This window comes from Ursus americanus, chromosome 27, assembly GCF_024610735.1.
Source record: "Ursus americanus isolate L20-20 chromosome 27, mUrsAme1.1.p, whole genome shotgun sequence".
NCBI lineage: Eukaryota > Metazoa > Chordata > Mammalia > Carnivora > Ursidae > Ursus > Ursus americanus.
Window position 1 is genome coordinate 9913643 of NC_142153.1, and position 21094 is coordinate 9934736.

At 33.3% G+C, this 21094-nt stretch overlaps 1 protein-coding gene across 1 annotated transcript in view; it reads right to left on the reverse strand.

Moving 5' to 3' along the window:
• The window catches only part of LOC123780384 (disintegrin and metalloproteinase domain-containing protein 5-like), a 140022-nt gene that overhangs the window by 87456 nt on the left and 31472 nt on the right, over nucleotides 1-21094 (reverse strand). Inside the window, exons 11-13 of the mRNA XM_087856318.1 lie at nucleotides 18100-18236; nucleotides 10283-10472; nucleotides 5542-5637 (exon numbers count right to left, since the gene is read on the reverse strand). Of these exons, the coding sequence (XP_087712444.1) occupies nucleotides 5542-5637; nucleotides 10283-10472; nucleotides 18100-18236 (423 nt within the window). The remainder of the gene's footprint in view (nucleotides 1-5541; nucleotides 5638-10282; nucleotides 10473-18099; nucleotides 18237-21094) is intronic.

Sequence of the window (21094 nt, forward strand, 5' to 3'; positions counted from 1 at the left end):
GCAAAAATTGAAGATAAAAATTACTCATCACATATAAGGGAATCCACATAAGGTGATCAGCAGATTTCTGTGCAAAAATTTTGTAAACTAGGAGAGAGTGGGATGATAAATTAAATGTTGAAAGAAAAAAAAAACCTGTTGGATAAGAAAACTATACATCTCAGAAGTTGTGGTCCATATATACAATGGAATATTACTCAGCTATCAAAAAGAATGATTTCTCAACATTTGCTGCAACATGGACGGCACTGGAGGAGATAATGCTAAATGAAATAAGTCAAGCAAAGAAAGACAATTATCATATGGTTTCTCTCATCTATGGAACATAAGAACTAGGAAGATCGGTAGGAGAAGGAAGGGATAAAGTAAGGGGGGATAATCAGAAGGTGGAATGAAGCATGAGAGACTATGGACTCTGAGAAACAAACTGAGGGCTTCAGAGGGGAGGGGGGTAGGGGAATGGGATAGGCTGGTGATGGGTAGTAACGAAGGCACATATTTCATGGTGCACTGGGTGTTATACGCAACTAATGAATCATCGAACTTTACATCAAAAAAAAAAAAGGACAACAGAATTTCCTTTTTATCTTTTTCTTTTTTTTGGTAATGTAACTAAGTTCTTTTCTTACTGTTAAACAGACTTTTAGCCATATTAAAAATTGTTTCCAGTAAAAAAACAAAACAAAACAACAACAACAAAAAACTATACATCTCAAAACTGTCCTTCAGAAATTAAAGAGACTTAAAGACCTTCCCAGGTAAATAAATGCTAAGTGAGTTCATTACCTCTAGACCCATCTTATAAGAAATACTATATGGAGTTCATCAAATTCAATGAAAGGACACAACTCATGAAAACATTTAAAGTACGAAACTCACTGGTAAATGTAAATATATACTCAAATTCAGAATACTCTAATACTCTAATGGTGGCAAAATACTTTTATCTCTAGTACAAAACTTAAAAGTTAAAAGACAATATAAAGTAAATATTGTTACAAAGATTTGTTAAACAATGCACAATATAAAAAGATGCAAAGTGTGATATTAATAGTACAAAATGAGGGGGAATTAAATGAGAATTAAAAATGTACAGCTTTAGTATGTGACTGAAAATAGGTTATTATTGCTTAAAATAGACTATTATAGGATGGGTATTAAGGATTGCACTTGTGATGAGCACCAGGTGTTGTATGGAAGCGTTGAATCACTATGTTGTACACCTGAAACTAACATTACACTGTATGTTAACTAACTGGGAATTCAAATAAAAACTTAAAAAAATAAAAAGAGGGGTGCCTGGGTGGCACAGCAGTTAAGCGTCTGCCTTTGGCTCAGGGCGTGATCCCAGCGTTATGGGATCGAGCCCCACATCAGGCTCCTCCGCTATGAGCCTGCTTCTTCCTCTCCCACTCCCCCTGCTTGTGTTCCCTCTCTCACTGGCTGTCTCTATCTCTGTCAAATAAATAAATAAAATCTTTAAAAAAAATAAAAATAAAATAAAAATAAAAATAAAATTACCTTATAATTTAACAATTGCCCTATACTGGGTATTTACCGCAAGAATACAAAAACACTAATTCAAAGGGATACCTGCATGCGTATGTTTACAGGAGCATTATTTACAATAGCCAAGATATGGAAGCAGCCTAAGTGTCCATTGATTGATGAACAGATAAAGAAGATGTGGCAGATAGATAGATAGATAGATATAGATATAGATAGATTATAGATATAGATATAGATATAGATATAGATATAGATTATATAATGGATATATATAATGGATATATATATTATATATATTATATATATATAATGGAATATTATTCAGCCATAAAAAAGAATGAAATCTTGTCATTGCAATGACATGGATGGAGCTAGAGTATAATGCTAAATGAAATAAGTCAGATAGAGAAAGACAAATACCATATGATTTCACTCATACGTGGACTTTAAGAAATAAAACAAACAAGCAAAAGTAAAAAAAAATGAGAGAAAGAGAGAGAGAAAGAGAGGGAGAGAGTCAAATAAAGAAACAGACTTTTAATTATGGAAAACAAACTGATGATTACCAGAGGAGAGGTGGGTAGGGCAATGGGTTAAATATGTGATGGAAATTAAGGAGTGCACTTATTGTGATGACCACAGGGTGATGTATGGAACTACTGGAATACTGAATTATTACAGTGTATACCTAAAACTAATATAATACCATATGTTAACTGACAGGAATTAAAATAAAAACTTAAAAATAGACTATTATATCTATAAAATATTTTATGTAAGCCTTATGACAATCACAGAAAAGAAACCTAGAGTAGACACACAAGAGGTAAAGAGAAACAAATTAAAGCACACCACTACAAAAAATAAATCACAAAGGAAGATAGCAAGAGAGGATTAAAGGGAAAAAAGAACTAAAACAAACAAACCCAGAATATGATTAACATAATGGCAATACAAAGTTCTTAACTATCAATAATTAAACGTAAATGGATTTTCTCTAACCAAAAGACACAGAGCGGAAAATGTATAAAAAGCAAGATCCAACAATAAGCTGGCTACAAAAAACTCAATTTACCTTTAAGGACATTCATAGGCTGAAAATAAAGGGAAGAAAAAAATATTCTATGCAAATGATAACCAAAAGACAGCAGGGTTTGCTATACTTAAATCAGATAAAATAGACTTTCAAACACATCAGTCACACACACACACATAAATAAATAAATAAATAAATAAATAAATAAATAAATAAATAAATGTGAGGAGAATATAACATTTGTTGTAACTATATATGCACCAAATATTGGAATGCCTAAAAATTTAACTAAATATTGACAGACTGAAGGGATAAATAGATAGCAATTCAATAATAGTAGAGGACTTCAATACCCTACTATTAACACTGGACGGATCAATCAGAAAGAAAATTAGGAAGAAAACAGCAGGCCTGAATAAAACTATAGACCAAATGGACCTTAAATTATATAGAACATTATGTGCAACAAGAACAAAATACATATTCTTCTCAAACACACATGGAACATTCTTCAGGATAAAATGTATGTTGGTCCACGAAGCAAGTCTTATGAAATTTAAGAGAACTAAAATAATATCTAATATCTTTTCCACACACAATGGTATGAAACCTCAGGAAAAAAACTGAAAAATTCACAAAATTTGCAATTTAACACCATACTCCTGAAAAACCAATGGACCAAAGAAGGGAAAAAAAGGAAATCAGAAAAGTATTTTAAAATAAACAAAATTAAAACAAACAAACAAAAAAACAACATACCAAAACATAGGGACATAGGAAAAGCAGTTCTAAGAGGTAAGTTTACAGCAATAAATGCCTACATTAAAAAAAAAAACTCAAATAACCTAACTTTATCCCTAAAGGAATTAAAAAAGAAAAATAAATTAAGCCCCAAGTTAGTAGAAGGAAAGAAATAACAAAGATCAGAGCAGAAATAAATGAAATGAGACCAGACAGACAATGGGGGGGGAACCAATTAAACCAAGAGCTGGGTTTTGAAAAGATAAACAAAATGGCAAACCCTTAGCTAGACTAACAAGAAAAAGAGACAGGACTCAATAAAATAAAATTATGAAAGAAAGAGGAGACACTAAAATTGATACCATAGAAATACAAAGTATCATAAGAGACAATAACAATAACAATTATCTACCTACAAACCTGCATGACACTTTAGAAGAAATGGATAAATTCCTAGAAACAGGCAACCTAGCAAGACTGAATTATGAAGAAATGGAAAACCTGAACAAATCATACACAAGTAAAGAGACTGAATTTATTATCAAACTTCCTAACAAAGACCAGAAGTAAATGGTTTCACAGGTGAATTCTATGAAATATTTAAAGAATTAATGCTAATCTTTCTCAACTCTCCCAAAAATTAAAAAGGAGGGAACACTCCCAAACTCATTTTACAATGCCAGCTTTACCCTGATACCAAAGACAAACAAGGAAAGTAACAAGAAAAGAAAATTACAGGCCAATAACCCGATGAATATAGATGCAAACATTCTCAACAAAATACTAACGCACCAAATTCTACACCACATTAAAAGTATCATATACCATGATCAAGTGAGATTTATTCCTGGGGTGCAAGGATGATTCAACACACAGGAATCAATAAACATAGTATACCCCATTAATATAAATAGGGGTAAAATTCATGTAATCCTTTAAAGTGATGCAGAAAAGACATCTGACAAAATTCAATACACTTTCATGACAAAAGCTCTCAACAGTTTGGATATAGAACAAACATATATCAATATAATAAAAGCTATATATGACAAGCCTGAACTAACAATTTTCAATAGTGAAAAGCTGAAATCTTTACCTGTCAGATCAAAAACAATACAAAGTTGTCCATTCTTACCACTCCTATTTAACATAGTACTTGAAGTCCTAGCCAGAGCAATTAGGCAAGAAAAAAAAAAAGAATTAAAAGGCATTCAAATCAGAAAGGAAGAAATAAAACTGTGGGGGAAATGGATAGATGTTGGTCAAGGGTACAAATTTTCAGCCATAAAATGAATCAGTCTGGGGATCTAATGTACAGCATGGTGACTAATGTTAATAATGTATTGTATACTTGAAAGTTTCTTACTAAATGTTGAATGTTCTTGCTATGTAAAATGATGAATGTGTTAACCTTATTGTAATCATTTCATAATATATACTTACATGAAATCATTACATTGTACACCTTAAACTTACACAGCATTATGTGTCATTTATATCTCAGTAATGTTTGGGGAAAAAAGTTTAAAGATAAAAGCGTATTCTCACTCCAATCTTATGGACATGTGTCATTTACCTTGTTCAGCAGTTTCTTTTTTCTTTGGGATTCCAGTTAATTGTCCTGGGTACAAGACAATTATTCAGGAATTCTTTAAATACTTTCAATAAAGAGGGATTGGTTGATCATAACAATAACTGAATTGAAAAGGAACAGCAGACTTTACCAGAAGATAGTGAAAAGAATTTAGCTAACAACAACAACAACAACAAAAACAACAACAAACTAATCTAACTTCTTGACCCCATGTGAGGTATGGTGTTAGAAAATAAGACCTGGGTGTTATATGCAACTGATGAATTACCGAACTCTACATCTGAAACTAATAATGTATCATATGTTGGCTAATTGAATTTAAACTAAAAAGAAAAGAAAACAAGACCTTAAGACGGTTGCTTCAGATGTATGTTGATTGGAGAAATATCACAACAGGTACAAGAAAGATTTGTAATAAGGTATAAAGATGTGAATTCAACTCAGGAGAGAAGAATCATCAGGCATTATGTACATAAGCATCCTGGAAATGACAGATTACTGAATGGACTGAAGCGTAAGAGGGGTAACTACTTAAAGTTAATGTGTTTGGATATAATACAATGCAAAGGGCCGATAGGGTATTGACATGCTTTTCATCTTTTTGAAACAAGTATTTCAAGAAATTTAATGCGGAGTTTCTATAAAATAGATTGCCTCTTACCTTGCAATCAAGTGTGCAGCATTCCCCGGAACCACATTGTTTACCCTTTTTCATTACACATAATCTAGCTTCACAGCAGTCTTTATGTGTACAGTTCTGTAAACAAACAGACAAATTCAAATGATCTCTTCTTTCACATCCGTTATAATTTGTCTTTTAAGAAACTTGGCAATTTCATCTAAATTGCCAAATTCATTTACATAAAATAGTTTTTTAATATTCCCTATTTTAAACATTTGTAGGATGTGCAGTAAGTAATGTACCCTTTTTCATTCCTCATACTTGGAATTTCTTTTTTCTTTCATTTCTCCACCAGCACAGCAAGATGTTTATCAAGTATATTGATTATTTTCAAAGCCCTGGCTTTCATTTTTGTTGATTTTTATTCTCTGATTTCTATTTCATTGATTTCTACTTTTATCTTTAGCATTATTTCCTTCTATTTGCTTTAGATTTAACTTAGACTAATATTTTAGTTATTTTAAGTACCATTCTGAATAATTGATTTTAGACCTTTTTTTGTTAATATAAGCATTTATAGCTATAGATTTTTCTTGTAACACTTTTTAACTGAATCTCATTGATTTTGAAGTTATGTTTAAATTTGCATACTGTTAAAAATCTATCCTAAAATTGCTTTTGTAATTTATCTTTGAGCCAAGGGCCATTTAGAAGTGGTAGTTTAATTTCCAAATATTTGGGGGGTTTTCAAGATATTTTATTATTCTTGGTTTCTAATTTAATTTTCAACACAAAATAAATATGTTTAGATTTATTTCATGCCTCAAATATTCTATCCTGATGAATATTCCAAGTTCCCTTGAAAGGAATTTTTATATTTAAGCTATTAAATATAGTGGCTTATAAATATCATTATTTTAAGGTGATTGGTAGTATTGTTCAGGTCTTCTATATCCGTACCGATTTTTTTGTCTAGTTGTTCTATCAGTTAGTGATAGATGTGGAATAAATCTCTAAATATGATAGATTTGTCAGTTTCTCTCTTTAGTTCTGCCAGTGATCTCTTCATAAAATTTGAAGATTTAATGTGTGTGTGTATATATGTAAATATATTTTTATAAATCTTTATATATTTATTATTGTTATATCCTCCTTATGTTTTTATCCTTTTTTTCATTTTGAAGCATTACTCTATTTTTATTTTATATATTAATATAGTCACTATAGCTCTCCTGTATTTACTCTTTGCTTTTTATATCCTTTTCCATTCTATTATTTTCTGTGATACAGATTATTGGGGTTAAAATGTATCTCTTATTGATAGCCTGTGATTATTTCTCGATTTTTATCTAGTGTGAAAACCTTTGCCTTTTGATTAGAGTGTGGGGCCTATTTTCATTTAATGTAATTGTTGACATGCATGTATTTCAATTTGTTATTTTGCTGTTTCTATTTATCTCATCATGTTTCTGTTCCTCAATTCTTTCCTTCTTGTCTTATTTTGTGTTGAAGAAGTATTTTTATAAATCCTTTATTGGCTTTTTTAGCTATATCTCTGCATAATTTTTCAATATTTGCTCCAGGATTTACAGTAAGTGTCTTTTAAATACCATAATCTATTTAAAGTTAATACTGATTTTCTTCAGGTAAATTATAGAAACCTTGCAAGCTTTTTTCAATGTACACTTCCATAGTGATGTTATTATTATTGTATAGATGTAGATATGTAGATATACACACACGTATATACACATAAGTGTGTATATGTGCATATGTATGTATATTTGTGTTTATACGCATTTATACATAAACACATACATACCCATACATATATGTGTATATGTGTACATAAATACACATGTAAATACATATTTATATGCACATATGTGTATTATGTACATATGAATGCATAGTGAATAAGTATATGTATTTACATATCTGTGCATATATACAATGTAGTAAGTAAAATTAGGAGCAGAAAAGAAAAAGCATAATTTTTTATATTCACCCACATATTTACCAATTCCTGTGTTCATCCTCTTGTAGCACAGACTGACCATCTACTGCATTGGCCCTTCTGCATAAAATATTTTAAATTCTTAGAATTTTCTGTAGTGCAAGCTTACTGTGACATATTGTCTCAGTTTTTGCTTAACTGAGAATAACTTTATTTGCTTCCATTCCAAAGAATAATATCTTTGAGTATAGATACCTTGGTTCTTGACTTTTTTTTCTTTCAGCACTTTTAGTTTGTCTTTTCAAAGTCTACTGACCTCCATTACTGGTTATAAGAAGTCAGCTATATTTTGTATCATTGTATCCTGTACCTAATGTGTCTTTTTTTCAGGCTGAAATTAAGTTTTCTTTCTGTCTTGGGACTTTGGGGGGTTTTATTAATCTGTGTATAGAAGTGGGGTTTTTTTGTGTCTATCTGCTTATAGTTTTTTGTTTCTATCTACTTACAGTTATAATGCTGAGCATCTTGGATCTGTAAGTAAATGTTTTCCTTCAAATTTGGAAAATAATCAGCATTATTCCTGCAGATTTTTTTTCTGCCACCTACTTTCTCTTTTCTTTATCTTAAAATCCAGTTACACCTTCACTGGGTACTTAATATTTCCTTTCAGGTGTCTAATGTTTTGTTATTTTTCTTCAACTCTTTTTCTCTCTGTTTCATAGATTATATGTTCTTATTGTTCTATTGATCAAATTCATTGATTCTTCTGCTTTTGGTCAAGTTCATTGATTCTTCTGCTTTTGTTTTATTTCATTTATTGTACTTTCCACTTCTAGACTTTAAATTTATATATTTTTTATAGTTAACACATTTCTGTTGAAATTCTCTAGCTGCTCACTCACTAGGATAATTTTTCCTTAAATTATTTGAGCATAATTTCCTTTAATGCTCCTAATATATTCAAAATAATTACTGTGAAGTCTTTTTCTGTTAAATACATTATCTTGGACTTTTCAGAGTCAGTTTCCCTTAACTGCATATCTTCCTAAATATGGTTAACATTCCCCTAATTCTCTGTCTAGTAAATTTTTGGTTAATAAGTTAAACATTATAGATAGAATGATATAATGCCTGTATTCACCTGTTCTCTGGATGTTTTTTGTTTTGTTTTGTTTTGTTTTGTTTTGTTTTTGCCGACTAGGGTGTTAAGTAACCTGGGAACAAACTGTAAGCTTTTTCTCCCCTACAAGTGCCACAGCTATCTCTGCTCAACTCATATGGCTTCCAACTGCTGAATTTTTAGCCTGATTCCCTGATGTAATGTGACATTCAGCCAAGGACTTAGGTAGAAATAGCACTTAGAGTACAAACTATCTGTAATTTCCTTGTTTCTTAAGATTCCTCTTTAATTTCCAGTTGCAGTCCCAGTCTCAAACTCATCGTGCTCACCTGGTGCACCTGTGTGTTTCAAGGGTCTCACCCTGCATTTTTTGCACCATGAGGTATTTCTGGGCCACACATATTTTAGCAGTCAGCCAAATATGTGTAAAATTAATCATCAGATTTTAGGTTTTACCACGTTCACAATTCTCTCCCTTTCAGGGTTTTCCTCTTAAATTTCCAGTGGTTCCTATCTCTGAAATCTGTTCTCTCTCATACTGAATCAGTAGAGCTGCAATTTTCCACAGCTATTTAATTCTGCCACAGCTGCGGAGGTAGAGGAGCTCTCTTAGGCTAGAAAGACATACACTCACAATCCTTATTAATTCCAGCTGCAATTTTTTCAATTGTAAACTCTCCTCCGGCTTCTTTCTTCTTTTAAATGTGTTCCAGGGCCATGTAATTCCTATATATATATATATAGGAATATATACATAGTTATAATATATAATACTTCAATATATAATGTATTGTATATCTTTATATATTATTTATTTTATATATTATTTATTTTAAGAATAAATATTAATATTTTATATATTAATACAAGAATATATATTAATATTTTTAGTAATGTTTCATATTTTACAATGGCTATCTCTGAGAGTTTTCATATGACTATTTTACTTTATTGTCAATACGTCCTCTCTCCTCTTTCATCTTTCTTTCAGTTCGATCATTGTTCTGCATTTTTATATTTTCTACAGGTGACAGATTTTAAAAAAAATACTTTTAATTGGCATCACCTGTCAATAGAAAGCTTTTCGCTTTACATAGCAAACAATACATTTTACTATTTCACTGGTAACAGTTTATTGCCTTTAGATTTTCCTGTTTTTGTTACTGCTTGTTTTATTTTTTAAAGATTTTATTTATTTGACAGAGAGAGAGACAGTCAGCGAGAGAGGGAACACAAGCATGGGGAGTGGGAAAGAAAGAAGCAGGCTCCCAGCGGAGGACCCTGATGTGGGGCTCAATTCCAGGACTCTGCAATCACGTCCTGAGCCGAAGACAGACACTTAAGACTGAGCCACCCAGGCGCCCCTGTTACTGCTTGTTTTTAAAGATATATTTCTTCAACTCTTTAGACAACCTTTGTGGTAATTGACAGTTTGGAATTGACAGTTACACTAAAGAATGTCAGAAGGCAATCTATGAAGGTAAACGTTATCCAAAAGGCTTTTGCTGTCCACTTCAAAAATTAGCAAAATTAGGAAATTTAAAGGCTTCCATCTTCCCCAAAGAAGGTCTTTTTCAAATTTATTTTTCTAAAAGACAAGGTCGTCGTCTTCTTTTTTACCTATTATACACATATATACACATTTTTTTACCTATATACACATATATAGGAAATTTTTAAAAATTGAAAAAAATTCTACTAACCTTTACAGTGCCACAATCACACTCTTCGCCTTTTTCCAATTTTCCATTGCCACATACCTTCTTCTGTGCTTGTTTATAAACTGGGACTTCAGGAAGGATGTTCTGAAGACATTCAAAGCCAGAATTGGAGGCTAAGTATTTAAAGTCATCCAAAGTACAGGTGCTAAACTCCTTTACACCCCCAGACTGCCTAAAATATTTTAAAAAAATGGATATGACAAAAATTATTGCATTATGGAAAAAATAACCACATTTAAAAAATATTCATTGCATTTAAAACATACTAATGTTTTACCATACTTTTTAAATTTCACCTATTCTTGTAATTAAAAAAATAAAAAATCTTTTTATTGCATTTCATCCTGTTTTAAACAAGACCTATTATTTTTCTATCTTGTGAACTTTAATCTTTAAACATTAAGAACTGTGTTCATTTTATTTACTTTCCCCATGTCAAACAATTGAATTTTAAGTTTTAAGCCTCAGTATTTAACACATTTTTTATTTTTTTAATATAATAAAATTCTTTTAATGACAATGTAGACATGTTTGTATTAATTTTAATAGTACATTTTAGAGCTTTTGCTCAACATAATTGAATGTTTGAAATAAAAACCTGTTGTTTGACACTGAAGAGATACAATTATAAGAGAACACTATGAGCAATTATATGCCAAGAAATTAGGCAGTATGGAAGAAATGGATACATTCCTAGAAATATATAAACTACCAAAACTGAAAAAGGAAGAAATAGAAAACCTGAACAGATCCATAACCAGCAAAGAAATAGAATCAGTAATCAAAGGATAAAATGAAATAGTGAGAAAATACACTGAGCTGATTTGGTCACTGTTTGCAACATATTTACTGAGCATTATTTTAGGTAATAGGTATGTAGTAAAAAGTAGACCAACAGCCTGTTAGGGGCAAAAAGCATGAACATCAGGAAAACAATTTATGAAACAAGTGGAATGGTGAAACGATGAAAAAAACAACATAATATACAAGGGAATGAAAGATACTACTTCGGAAGATAAGACATTTATTAAAGAAAAAAACTATAGTTAACATCATACTTATGATGAAAAACTGAATGCTTTTCCCTTAAGATTGGGAACAAAGCAAAGATATCCACTCTCACCACATCAATAGAGTTGGACTGAAATTATTTCAAATTCAATTAGCAAGAAAAAGGTATTACATACAAATAGATGAAAAAGAAAAAATAAAAGTGTTCTTCATGGATGACAAAATTTTGCTCACAGAAATTTTTAAAGAATCAACAAATAAAATCTGAAAATTCTAATGAGTTCAGCAAGTTTGTACCACACAAAGTCAATATACAAAAATGAATTATACTTTCATGAACTATGAATTATGCTTTTATGTATTTTTAACCAGTCCATTTTCTAATTTTAAAGTTCTTTTTCCAAAGAGAGAGAAAGCAGGGGAAGGGCAAAGGGAGAAGAGAGAGGATCATTTTTTTAATATGATTTTTTAAATTTAAATTCAAGTTACTTAACATGCAATGTGTTGTTTCAGAGATAGAATTTAATAATTCATTAGTTGCATATAACACCTAGTGCTCATTCCATCAAGTGTCCTCCTTAATGTCCATCACCCAGTTACCCCATCTTCCAACCCACTGCCCCTCCAGGAACCCTGTTTGTTTTCTACAGATAAGAGTCTTTTATGGTTTGCCTCTCTCTTTTTTATCTTATTTTATTTTTCCTCTCCTTTCCCTATGTTCATCTGTTTTGTTTCTTATATTCTACATCTGAGTGAAATCATATGATATTTGTCTTTCTCTGACTGATGTATTTCACTTAGCCTAATAGCCTCTAGTTCCATCCATGTCCTTGAAAATGGCAAGATCATTCTTTTTGATGGCTGAGTAATATTCCACTATATATATATATATATATATATATATATATATATATATATATATATATATATATATATATGCCACATCTTCTTTATTCATTCATTTATTTATTCATTCATTTATTGATGGACATCTGAGCTCTTTCCATATTTTGGCTATTGTGGACATTGATGCTATAAACATTTGGGTGCATATGCCCCTTCAAATCACTATTTTTATATCCTTTTGATAAATACCTAGTAGTGCAATTGCTGGGTAGTTCTATTTTTAATTTTTTGAGAAACTTCCATACTGCCTTCCAGAGTGGCTGCACCAATTTGCACTCCCACCAACAGTGTAAGAGGTTCTCCTTTCCCTGCATCCCCACCATCTGTTCTTTCCTGACTTGTTAATTTTAGCCATTCTGACAGGTTTGAGGTGGTATCTGGTTGTGGTTTTGGTTTGTATTTCCCTGATGTTGAGTGAAGTTGAGCATTTTTTCATGTCTGTTGGTTATTTGTATGTCTTCTTTGGAGAAATGCCTGTTCATATATCTTCTGCCCATTTCTTGACTGGATTTTTTGGTTTTGGGGTGTTAAGTTCCTTATATGCTTTAGATACTAGCCCTTTAACTTATAAGACATTTGCAAATATCTTCTCCCATTCCATAGGTTGCCTTTTAGCTTTGTCTACTGTTTCCTTGGCTGTGCAGAAGCTTTTTATCTTGAAGTCCCAATAGTTCAATTTTGCTCTTATTTCCCTTGCCTTTGGAGACACGTCTAGCAAGAAATTGCTGCAGCCAAGGTCAAAGAGGTTGCTGTGAGTGTTGTCTTCTAAGGTCTTGATGGATTCTTGTCTCACATTTAGATCTTTCATCCATTTTGAGTCTATTTTTGTGTATGGTGTAAGAAAATAGTCCAGTTTCATTCTTCTGCATGTGGCTGTCCAATTTTTCCAACACCGTTTGTTGAAGAGACTGTCTTCTTTCCATTGGATATTTTTTCCTGCTTTGTCGAAGACTAGTTGACCATTGAGTTGAGGGTCTATTTCTGGGTTCTCTGTTCGGTTCCATTGATCTACGTGTCTGTTTTATGCCAGTATCATACTGTCTTGATGATTACAGCTTTGTAATACAGCTTGAAGTCTGGAATTGTCATACCTCTAGCTGTGCTTTTCTTTTTCAACATTACTTTGGCTGTTCAGGGTCTTTTCTGGTTGTATACAAATTTTAGGATTGTTTGTTCCAGCTCTGTGAAAAATGCTGGTTTTATTTTGATAGAGATTGCATTGAATATGTAGATTGCTTTGGGTAGTATAGACATTTTAACAATATTTTTTCTTCCAATCCATGAGCATGGAATGTTTTTCCATTTCTTTGTGTCTTCCTCAATTTCTTTCATAAGCGTTTTATAGTTTACAAAGTACAGATCCTTTACCTCTTTGGTTAGGTTTCTTCTTAGGTATCTTATGGTTTTTGGTGCAATTGTAAATGGGATCAATTCCTTGATTTCTCATTCTTCTTCCTTATTCTTAGTGTATTGAAATGCAAGTAATTTCTGTGCATTGATTTTGTATCCTGCCACATTGCTGAATTCCTGTATGAGTTCTATCAATTTCTGGGTGGAGTCTTTCTGGTTTTTACAAGGTTCACTATGATATGTCATCCTATTGACCTGTTTTTGTTTGTTTTGAGAGGAGTTCTCTGTGAGTCTTAGACTTGAATGCCTGTTTCCTTCCCCAGGTTAGGGAAGTTCTCAATTATAATTTGTTCAAAGAAATCTTCTGCCCTTTTTTCCCTGCTCTTCTTTTGGTACTCGAATGGTATGGATATAATTTCCCTTTATGGAACTGGTGAGTTCCCTAAGTCTACCTTCATGACCTAATAGTTTTCTCTCCCTCTTCTTTTCAGCTTCCTTATTTTCCATAATTTTATACTGATTCACTCTTCTGCTTCATCCATCCTTGTGTTTATGGCTTCCACTTGGAACTGCATCTTGGTTATAGCATTTTTAATTTTGGCCTTTCTAGATTTTTCTTTAATCTCTATAGTAAGGGATTTTATAGTGTCTTCCCAGCTAGTATCCTTATAACTGCTCTTTTAAATTCTAGTTCAGACATCTTATATCTGTATTGATTAAATCCCTGTCCATGAGTTTTACCTCATGTTCTTTCTTTTAGAGTGAATTCCTCCATCTCATCATCTTGCCCAGAAAAAAAAAGAGAGAGAGAGAGAGAGAGAAAGAGAGAAAGAACAAACAGCAACAACAAAGTAAAACAAAGAAAAAGAAAAAAAAAAAACAAACAAGAAAACCAAAACCAAAAACAAAAAACTAGATACTGGGTGTGTTTTGGTCTGCTTGTTAAACAGTCTATGTCCCAAAATAAAAAAAATAAAATAAAATAAAGTGAAAATAAAGAAAAAATTTACATATATATATACACACACATATATGTAAAAATAAAAATTAAAAAATAAAAGATTTAAAAAGGAGAAGAAGAAGAAGAAGAAGAAGAAGAAGAAGAAGAAGAAGAAGAAGAAGAAGAAGAAGAAGAAGGAGAAGGAGAAGAAAAAGGAAGCTACATCCTATTTCCCCTAGAGCTAAAGCATGCAGCACTCTGTGATTAAAAATCTTGGTGCGAGCTACTTGTTTGTGCTGGTCTTCTGGAGGAAAGGACTGCTGTGCTGATTCTCAGGCTGACTTGTTTCTGTGGGAATGTGTCCCCAGGGCACAAGGAGGCTGCAGAGGTAGGTGTACGTGGTCATGGCCTTCACTAGGTGGTGCTGTTTTATTCCCTGAAGGCTTCCAGCACTGATTATGAGGATGAAAATTGCTGTGTCCTGTTCTCTAGCATCTGAGCTGAAAGTTCGCACCCCCTATTCTTCAGTGAACCCTGACAGAAGAGTAATCAGTCACCCTACTTGTGTCCTCTGTTTCCATCTGAACCCTATGTTCATCCTGCCCATGTCTCAGCCGTTTTATCTCAGGCAAGCGACCAAGTTTCAGGGACTCCTATAGTGGGGACCTGCACTGTTTCTCCCGGGGAGGGTCTCACCATACTTGCTGGCCAGTCCCAGGAAAGTGGTCGTGTGACTATAAGGTAGTTCAGGTGAGAGCAGAAAGTCAGCACGAAGACCAACTGCTCCCTTCTGGTTTCCTGGCTCCCATGCCTGGAAACAGCATATCACCAAGGCACCGCCCATTCTTCCGGTGACCCAGGGGATCCTCAAACCACCCTGTCACTCCTGGGATTCCATCCCTCTTCTCAACGTGAGCACCTTTAAGCCAGGTATATTCAAGATGGTAGCAAATTTCCAAAGGTTCAGGTTTTGTGCTCTGCAGCTTCTAATACCTTGAACTAGCAGCCGTAAGCAGGCTCCTTCCCCACTGCTGGATCCACAGGTATATCTACCCCAAGTGAACTTAGACACCTCCTACCTTCCAAAATGTGGTCACTTTTCTACTCGTAGACTTGCAGATTTTTTTCTCTCAGAACTCCAATTGATTTCTTGGGTGTTCAGAATGATTCGATAACTATATAGCTGTTTTTGAGGGACGAGACAATCTCAGGGTACCCCTACTCCTCTACCATCTTAACTTCTCCCCCCCAACACACACACCCTGACCTCTTTCTCAGAGAGAGAGAATCTTAAGCAGGCTCCACACCCAATGTGGAATAGGACCTGGGTCAATCTCATAATCCTGAGATCATGACCTGAGTCAAAATCAAGAGTCAGATGCTTAACCAACTGAGCCATACAGATGTCCCTTAATTTTTAAATTCTTGACATTACAGAACTAAACTGAAATTTATTAACACTCCACTCTCATATTTCTTATCAACAAACAAATAAAATTCATGAGCCAAAAACTCAAAACAAAACTAAAACAAGCATAAGCTTATAAAACTAAATATGGATCCAGCATCAACAACGGAGCAGAGAATGTGATTTTTAAATCTTGGCAGATGATAAAGTTGTGTAGAAACTAAACACTTACAAATTATTTAAAGATGGAACCCCTGGCCAGAAATTACACAGTTGTATCACAGGAAAACAGCAGAAAAGGGTTGTAAATTATCCTATACTGTTTTAGCTGCACCTCATGTCCTTCTCAGAGGAAACCCCATATTGATTAGGTATTGGGCCAGACTAATACTGACCGGGGAACCCAGTAATAGTAAGCTGCCTACCAGAAAAGACTTCCACTGGATTGGCAGTACATAAAATGAACTAGCAATGAAAAATCTGAAAATGAAATTAAGAAAACAATGCTAATCTTAATAGTAAAAAAAAAATTTAAGGATAGATTTAACAAAACAAGTACAAGAAATGTAAAGTGTAAAAAACAATACATTGCTGAGAAAAATTAAAGAAGACCCAAATTAATAAAGACATCTATCATATTCAAGGATCAAAAGACTTGACATTGTTAAGATGACAATTCTCCCATTATTGGCCTATGCAATTAAACAATGGAATACTTACCTAAATCTTAGCAGGAGTTTTCATAAAAATCAGAAAGCTGATAATAAAATTATATGAAAACGCAAAAGACCTAGAATAGCCAAAACAATTTTGAAAAGACGAAAAAAATGTGAGGACTTACAGTACTTGATTTCAAAATGCAGTATAAAGTTACAGTAATAAAAACTGTATACTTTCCCATAAGGGTAGACATACAGATTAAGGATATAAAATAGAGATTCCAATAAAAAATCCATACATTTATGGTCAATTGATTTTGACAAAGTTGCCAAGGCAATTAAGTGGGGGAAAGAATGGTCTTTTCAAAAAGTGGCATTGGAATAACTGGAAATCTACATAGCAAAAATAAAAATGAACTTAAACACATATACAAAAATTAACTCACAATATATCATAAAACTGAATATAAGAGCTATAAAACCATGATGCACAAAAAAATTGATAAATTTACTTCAACAAAATTAAAACTTTTTCTCATAAAAAGCACTATAAGGAAGAAATACTTGAAAATCATGTATCTGGTAAAGAATTCATAACCAGAATATATAAACAATTCTTACAACTCAATAAAAGTGTGAAAATCTCTATTTTCGTCTTTAAAAATGGACAAAATTTTCGAATAGGATATTCCTTAAAGAAGATATACAAAGCTATTAAGCTGAAAATATGTTCAACACCATTCAATATCATTAGCTTAGAGGGAAATGCAGATTAAAACCAGTATAAGGTTATACTACATACCAACTATAATGATTCAAATTGAACATACTGAGCACACCAAGTCTTGGTGTGGATAACCAGGACTGGCCACATAATTTGTGGGAACCCAAGCAAAATGGAAAAAAGCAGGGAAAATGTATTACTAATGGCACTAAAATTAAAAGTTTTTTCCTTTCTTCAGCAGTCTCTCTCTCAATGGGTTATGGTGTTATTAATTTACAACTTAATGTCTTTCTAAATAAAAAAAATCTTAATTATTAATATGAATTATACTGTTCATCCTTATATTGTACAATGCCAGTTTCAAATGCAAATATCAAAGCATTTAGCTTTATGCTAAGTCACTGAAATTACACAATTCATATGGCTTTTCCCCTAGAGGGTGCTTTCAGTCTGGCCAGGGGAGAAAAAATAGAAGCCAGACTCCAGAATGTAGGAAGGAGGAAGAGAGTTTCACCAGGCATGAAGAGGCCTGAGAGAGTGTCGGGGCTATTTTGGTGTATGTTCCATTGTACTTGAAACAAATGTATTTTGTAGTTGTTGGGTATAGAGTTTCATAACTGTTAATTAATTCTGTTTGGTTAATAGAAGTATAAAAGCTCCTAACCAAAAAAAAAAAAAAAAAACAAACAAACAAAAAACAAAAAACCCAAAAAACAAACAAACAAAACAAAACAAAAGAAACAAAAACCAACCAAAAAAACCTTTTTAAAGGAATATGTACAATAAATAAAATTATCTTACACTGCTTTAGGTGACATTGTGCAAACATCTCTGGAACAATAGCAAGTGTCAGGGTCATCATAACTCAATCCCAGATTAAAGCCCAGCAACTGCACAATACCTACAGTGTATGACTCCAAGGATAAACCCTCTGGATACTAAATATAAGAAAGAAGAAAAGAGTTAGCTAAAAATCCTACACTATACTATAATAAATTTACTATAATAAAAAATTAGTGTACACTATGCTAAATAATATTATAATAAAAAACTAGTACATAACACTCATTTTTAAAATCAATGCATCCGAGATGCCGATGTGGACGCAACTGTAGCAGAGTTATATAAGCATGTGGATCATAGACTATTAAACATGGATGAGTGAACTCAATAGTTTAGTTTCAAAATACTAATACTTAAGGACAACACCAGCTACCTTAGCTAATAGAGTCTCAAACACCATACTGTATTCCTTCTTTGAGTTGTTCTAAACAAAATGACTTCAATCTCTTATTTTAATAGTCAATTTTACATTCTCTTTGTAGTAGGCAGCCTCTAACATGGGCCCCAGTGGTATCTGCCTCCTGGCATTCACGCCCTTGTGTATTCCTACTCCGTTGTGTATAGGCTGAACTTATTGACTCCCTTCTAATTAACTAAATGTAGCAAAACAGATAGCCATCATTTCTAAGATAGATTATAAAAAGACTGAATTCTTGGTTTCCTGTGGGATGTGGTAGAAGAAAAAAAATTAAAAGAAAAAATAAAAGACTGACTTCTTGGATTCTAAGTCTCACTCAATCTCTCTAGGCGAAGCCAGCTATGACATCATGAAGTAGACCTGTAGAGAGGCCTACACGCACGAGTTTGGAAACAGATTTTATGAGGTCGGCCACAGCCAAATGACTAAGTCTGGAAGCAAATCCTCTCCATGTTGAACCCCGAGATAACTACAGCCTTACCTGACACCTTGACTTCACCCACCTAGATTCTTGACCCACAGAACTGTATTGTTTTAATCTGCTAAGTTTTGGTATAACTGGTTACATAGCAATAGGAAATTAATAATCCTCAGTAGGTATTACTGTTCTCCTTTAGATCATTTCCAATTTCTACACAAAGATGTTGAAAGAAGCTTCATTCATAATTCCCAAAACTTGCAAGCAACCATGCTGTCCTTCAGTGGGTGAACAGATAAATAAACTGTGGCACATTTCAGACAATAGAATATTATTCAGCACTAAAAAGAAATTAGCTACCAAGTCATGAAAAGAAATGGAGAAAGCTTGAGTGCATATACTAAGTGAAAAGGGCAAGGCTACGTACTATATGATTCCAACTACATGAGATTCCAGAAAAAACAAAATTGTGGAGACAATAAAAAGGTCCTTGGCTGCAGGCAGGGAGGGGAGAAATTAATAGGCAGAACACAGAGGATTTTTAGGGCAGTGAAAACACTTCCTATAATAATACCATGATGATGGATACCTATCATCTTATCCAAGCTCATGTACAACACCAAGATTGAACCCTAAGGTAAATTATGGACTTTCGGTGATTTTGATGGGTCAATGTTGGCTCATCCTTACTAAAACATATACCATTCTGGTGAGGGATGTGAATAATGGGGGAGGCTGTGCATGTGTGGGGGCAGGTAGTATATGGGTAATCTGTGTACCTTCCCCTCAGTTTTGTGGTGAACCTAAAACTGTTATTAAAAAGTAGTCTTAAAAAAAGTGATAGGTTCCTGATGACCCAGGCTACTGCACTGTAAGCAGGTGGCAAGTAAAGAACAGTTCAGAGAAGGTATCCATCATCCGTGATATGTCCTGCCTTCATGTATATAAAGACTCATTACATATGAGGTGCTTAATTTAGTTATGCACTGGGCTACAAGGCCTTATTCCTTATACCTCTACCTATGTTTCTCCCTTTTACTCTCATACTAAAATGTTTTCTATGCTGTTTCGCACAATTTATGCCCTACTCTGTAAAAGTCTCCTCTTTTATTACTCCTAAAATTTTGTAATATGAATCAAATTGAATTAATGGGCTAATTGTATTAATGATGGCTTTGATATTCTGTATTGTGATGCTTTGATATCTGGGGCCTTTCCAATGCTAGACTGTCCCTCCCAGAGTTACCCAATTAAGACAGTAAACAACTTACCTGAAAGCATGCCTTTCATATGCAAACAAATCAACCTAGAGACCACACGCCATGCCACACCACCCCTTTATCAGGCTCACATACTCTAGGCCACTCTTCACCTGCCAAAATCATATCAGAGACAGGTACCAGAAAACTAGGTACAGCCTCTATGCAAAAAGCCCACTGAAGTTAGTCATACTAGTCAATCCTAAAACTGTTTACTTTGCCTTACCCGTTCTTCCCTAAAGAAACAACAGAGGCTCTTGTCCACATTTCCCCCCTGTTCCCTATGCTGCCTGAACAACCCTCACACGGCCACTCATATGGCCCCTGCATGGCATGCCTTCTGTTTCTAGGGAACTGTAAGTTAAACTTCTTCCTGCATGACTGTCATTACCATGTCTGTATGTCTTCCAATACCTGATGAGAATAAACAAGATTAGTTCTACTTTAGTTCAGTTAGTTTAGTCTAGTTAATTCAAACTAGACTACAACCAAATTAGTTGTAGATGTATACTATGAACTCTAGGACAACTGCTTAAGGAGTTTTTTAAAAAATATAATTGATATGCTAAGAGAGGATAGGAAATGGAATCCTGTGAGATACACAATTAAAACCGCAGAAGGCAAAAAAAGAGAGGGGAAGATTTAAAAAAGAAACAAGAAACTAGGGACAATGAATAGAAAATAGACAAAATTCAACATCCATTTATGATTAAAATCTCTCAACAAAGTGGGTATAGAGGGAACATACCTTATTAATAAAGGTCATATTTGACAAGCCCACAGTTATCATACTCAAAGATGAAAACCTGAGAACTTTTCCTCTAAGATTACAAAAAAGACAAGGATCCCATTCCTACT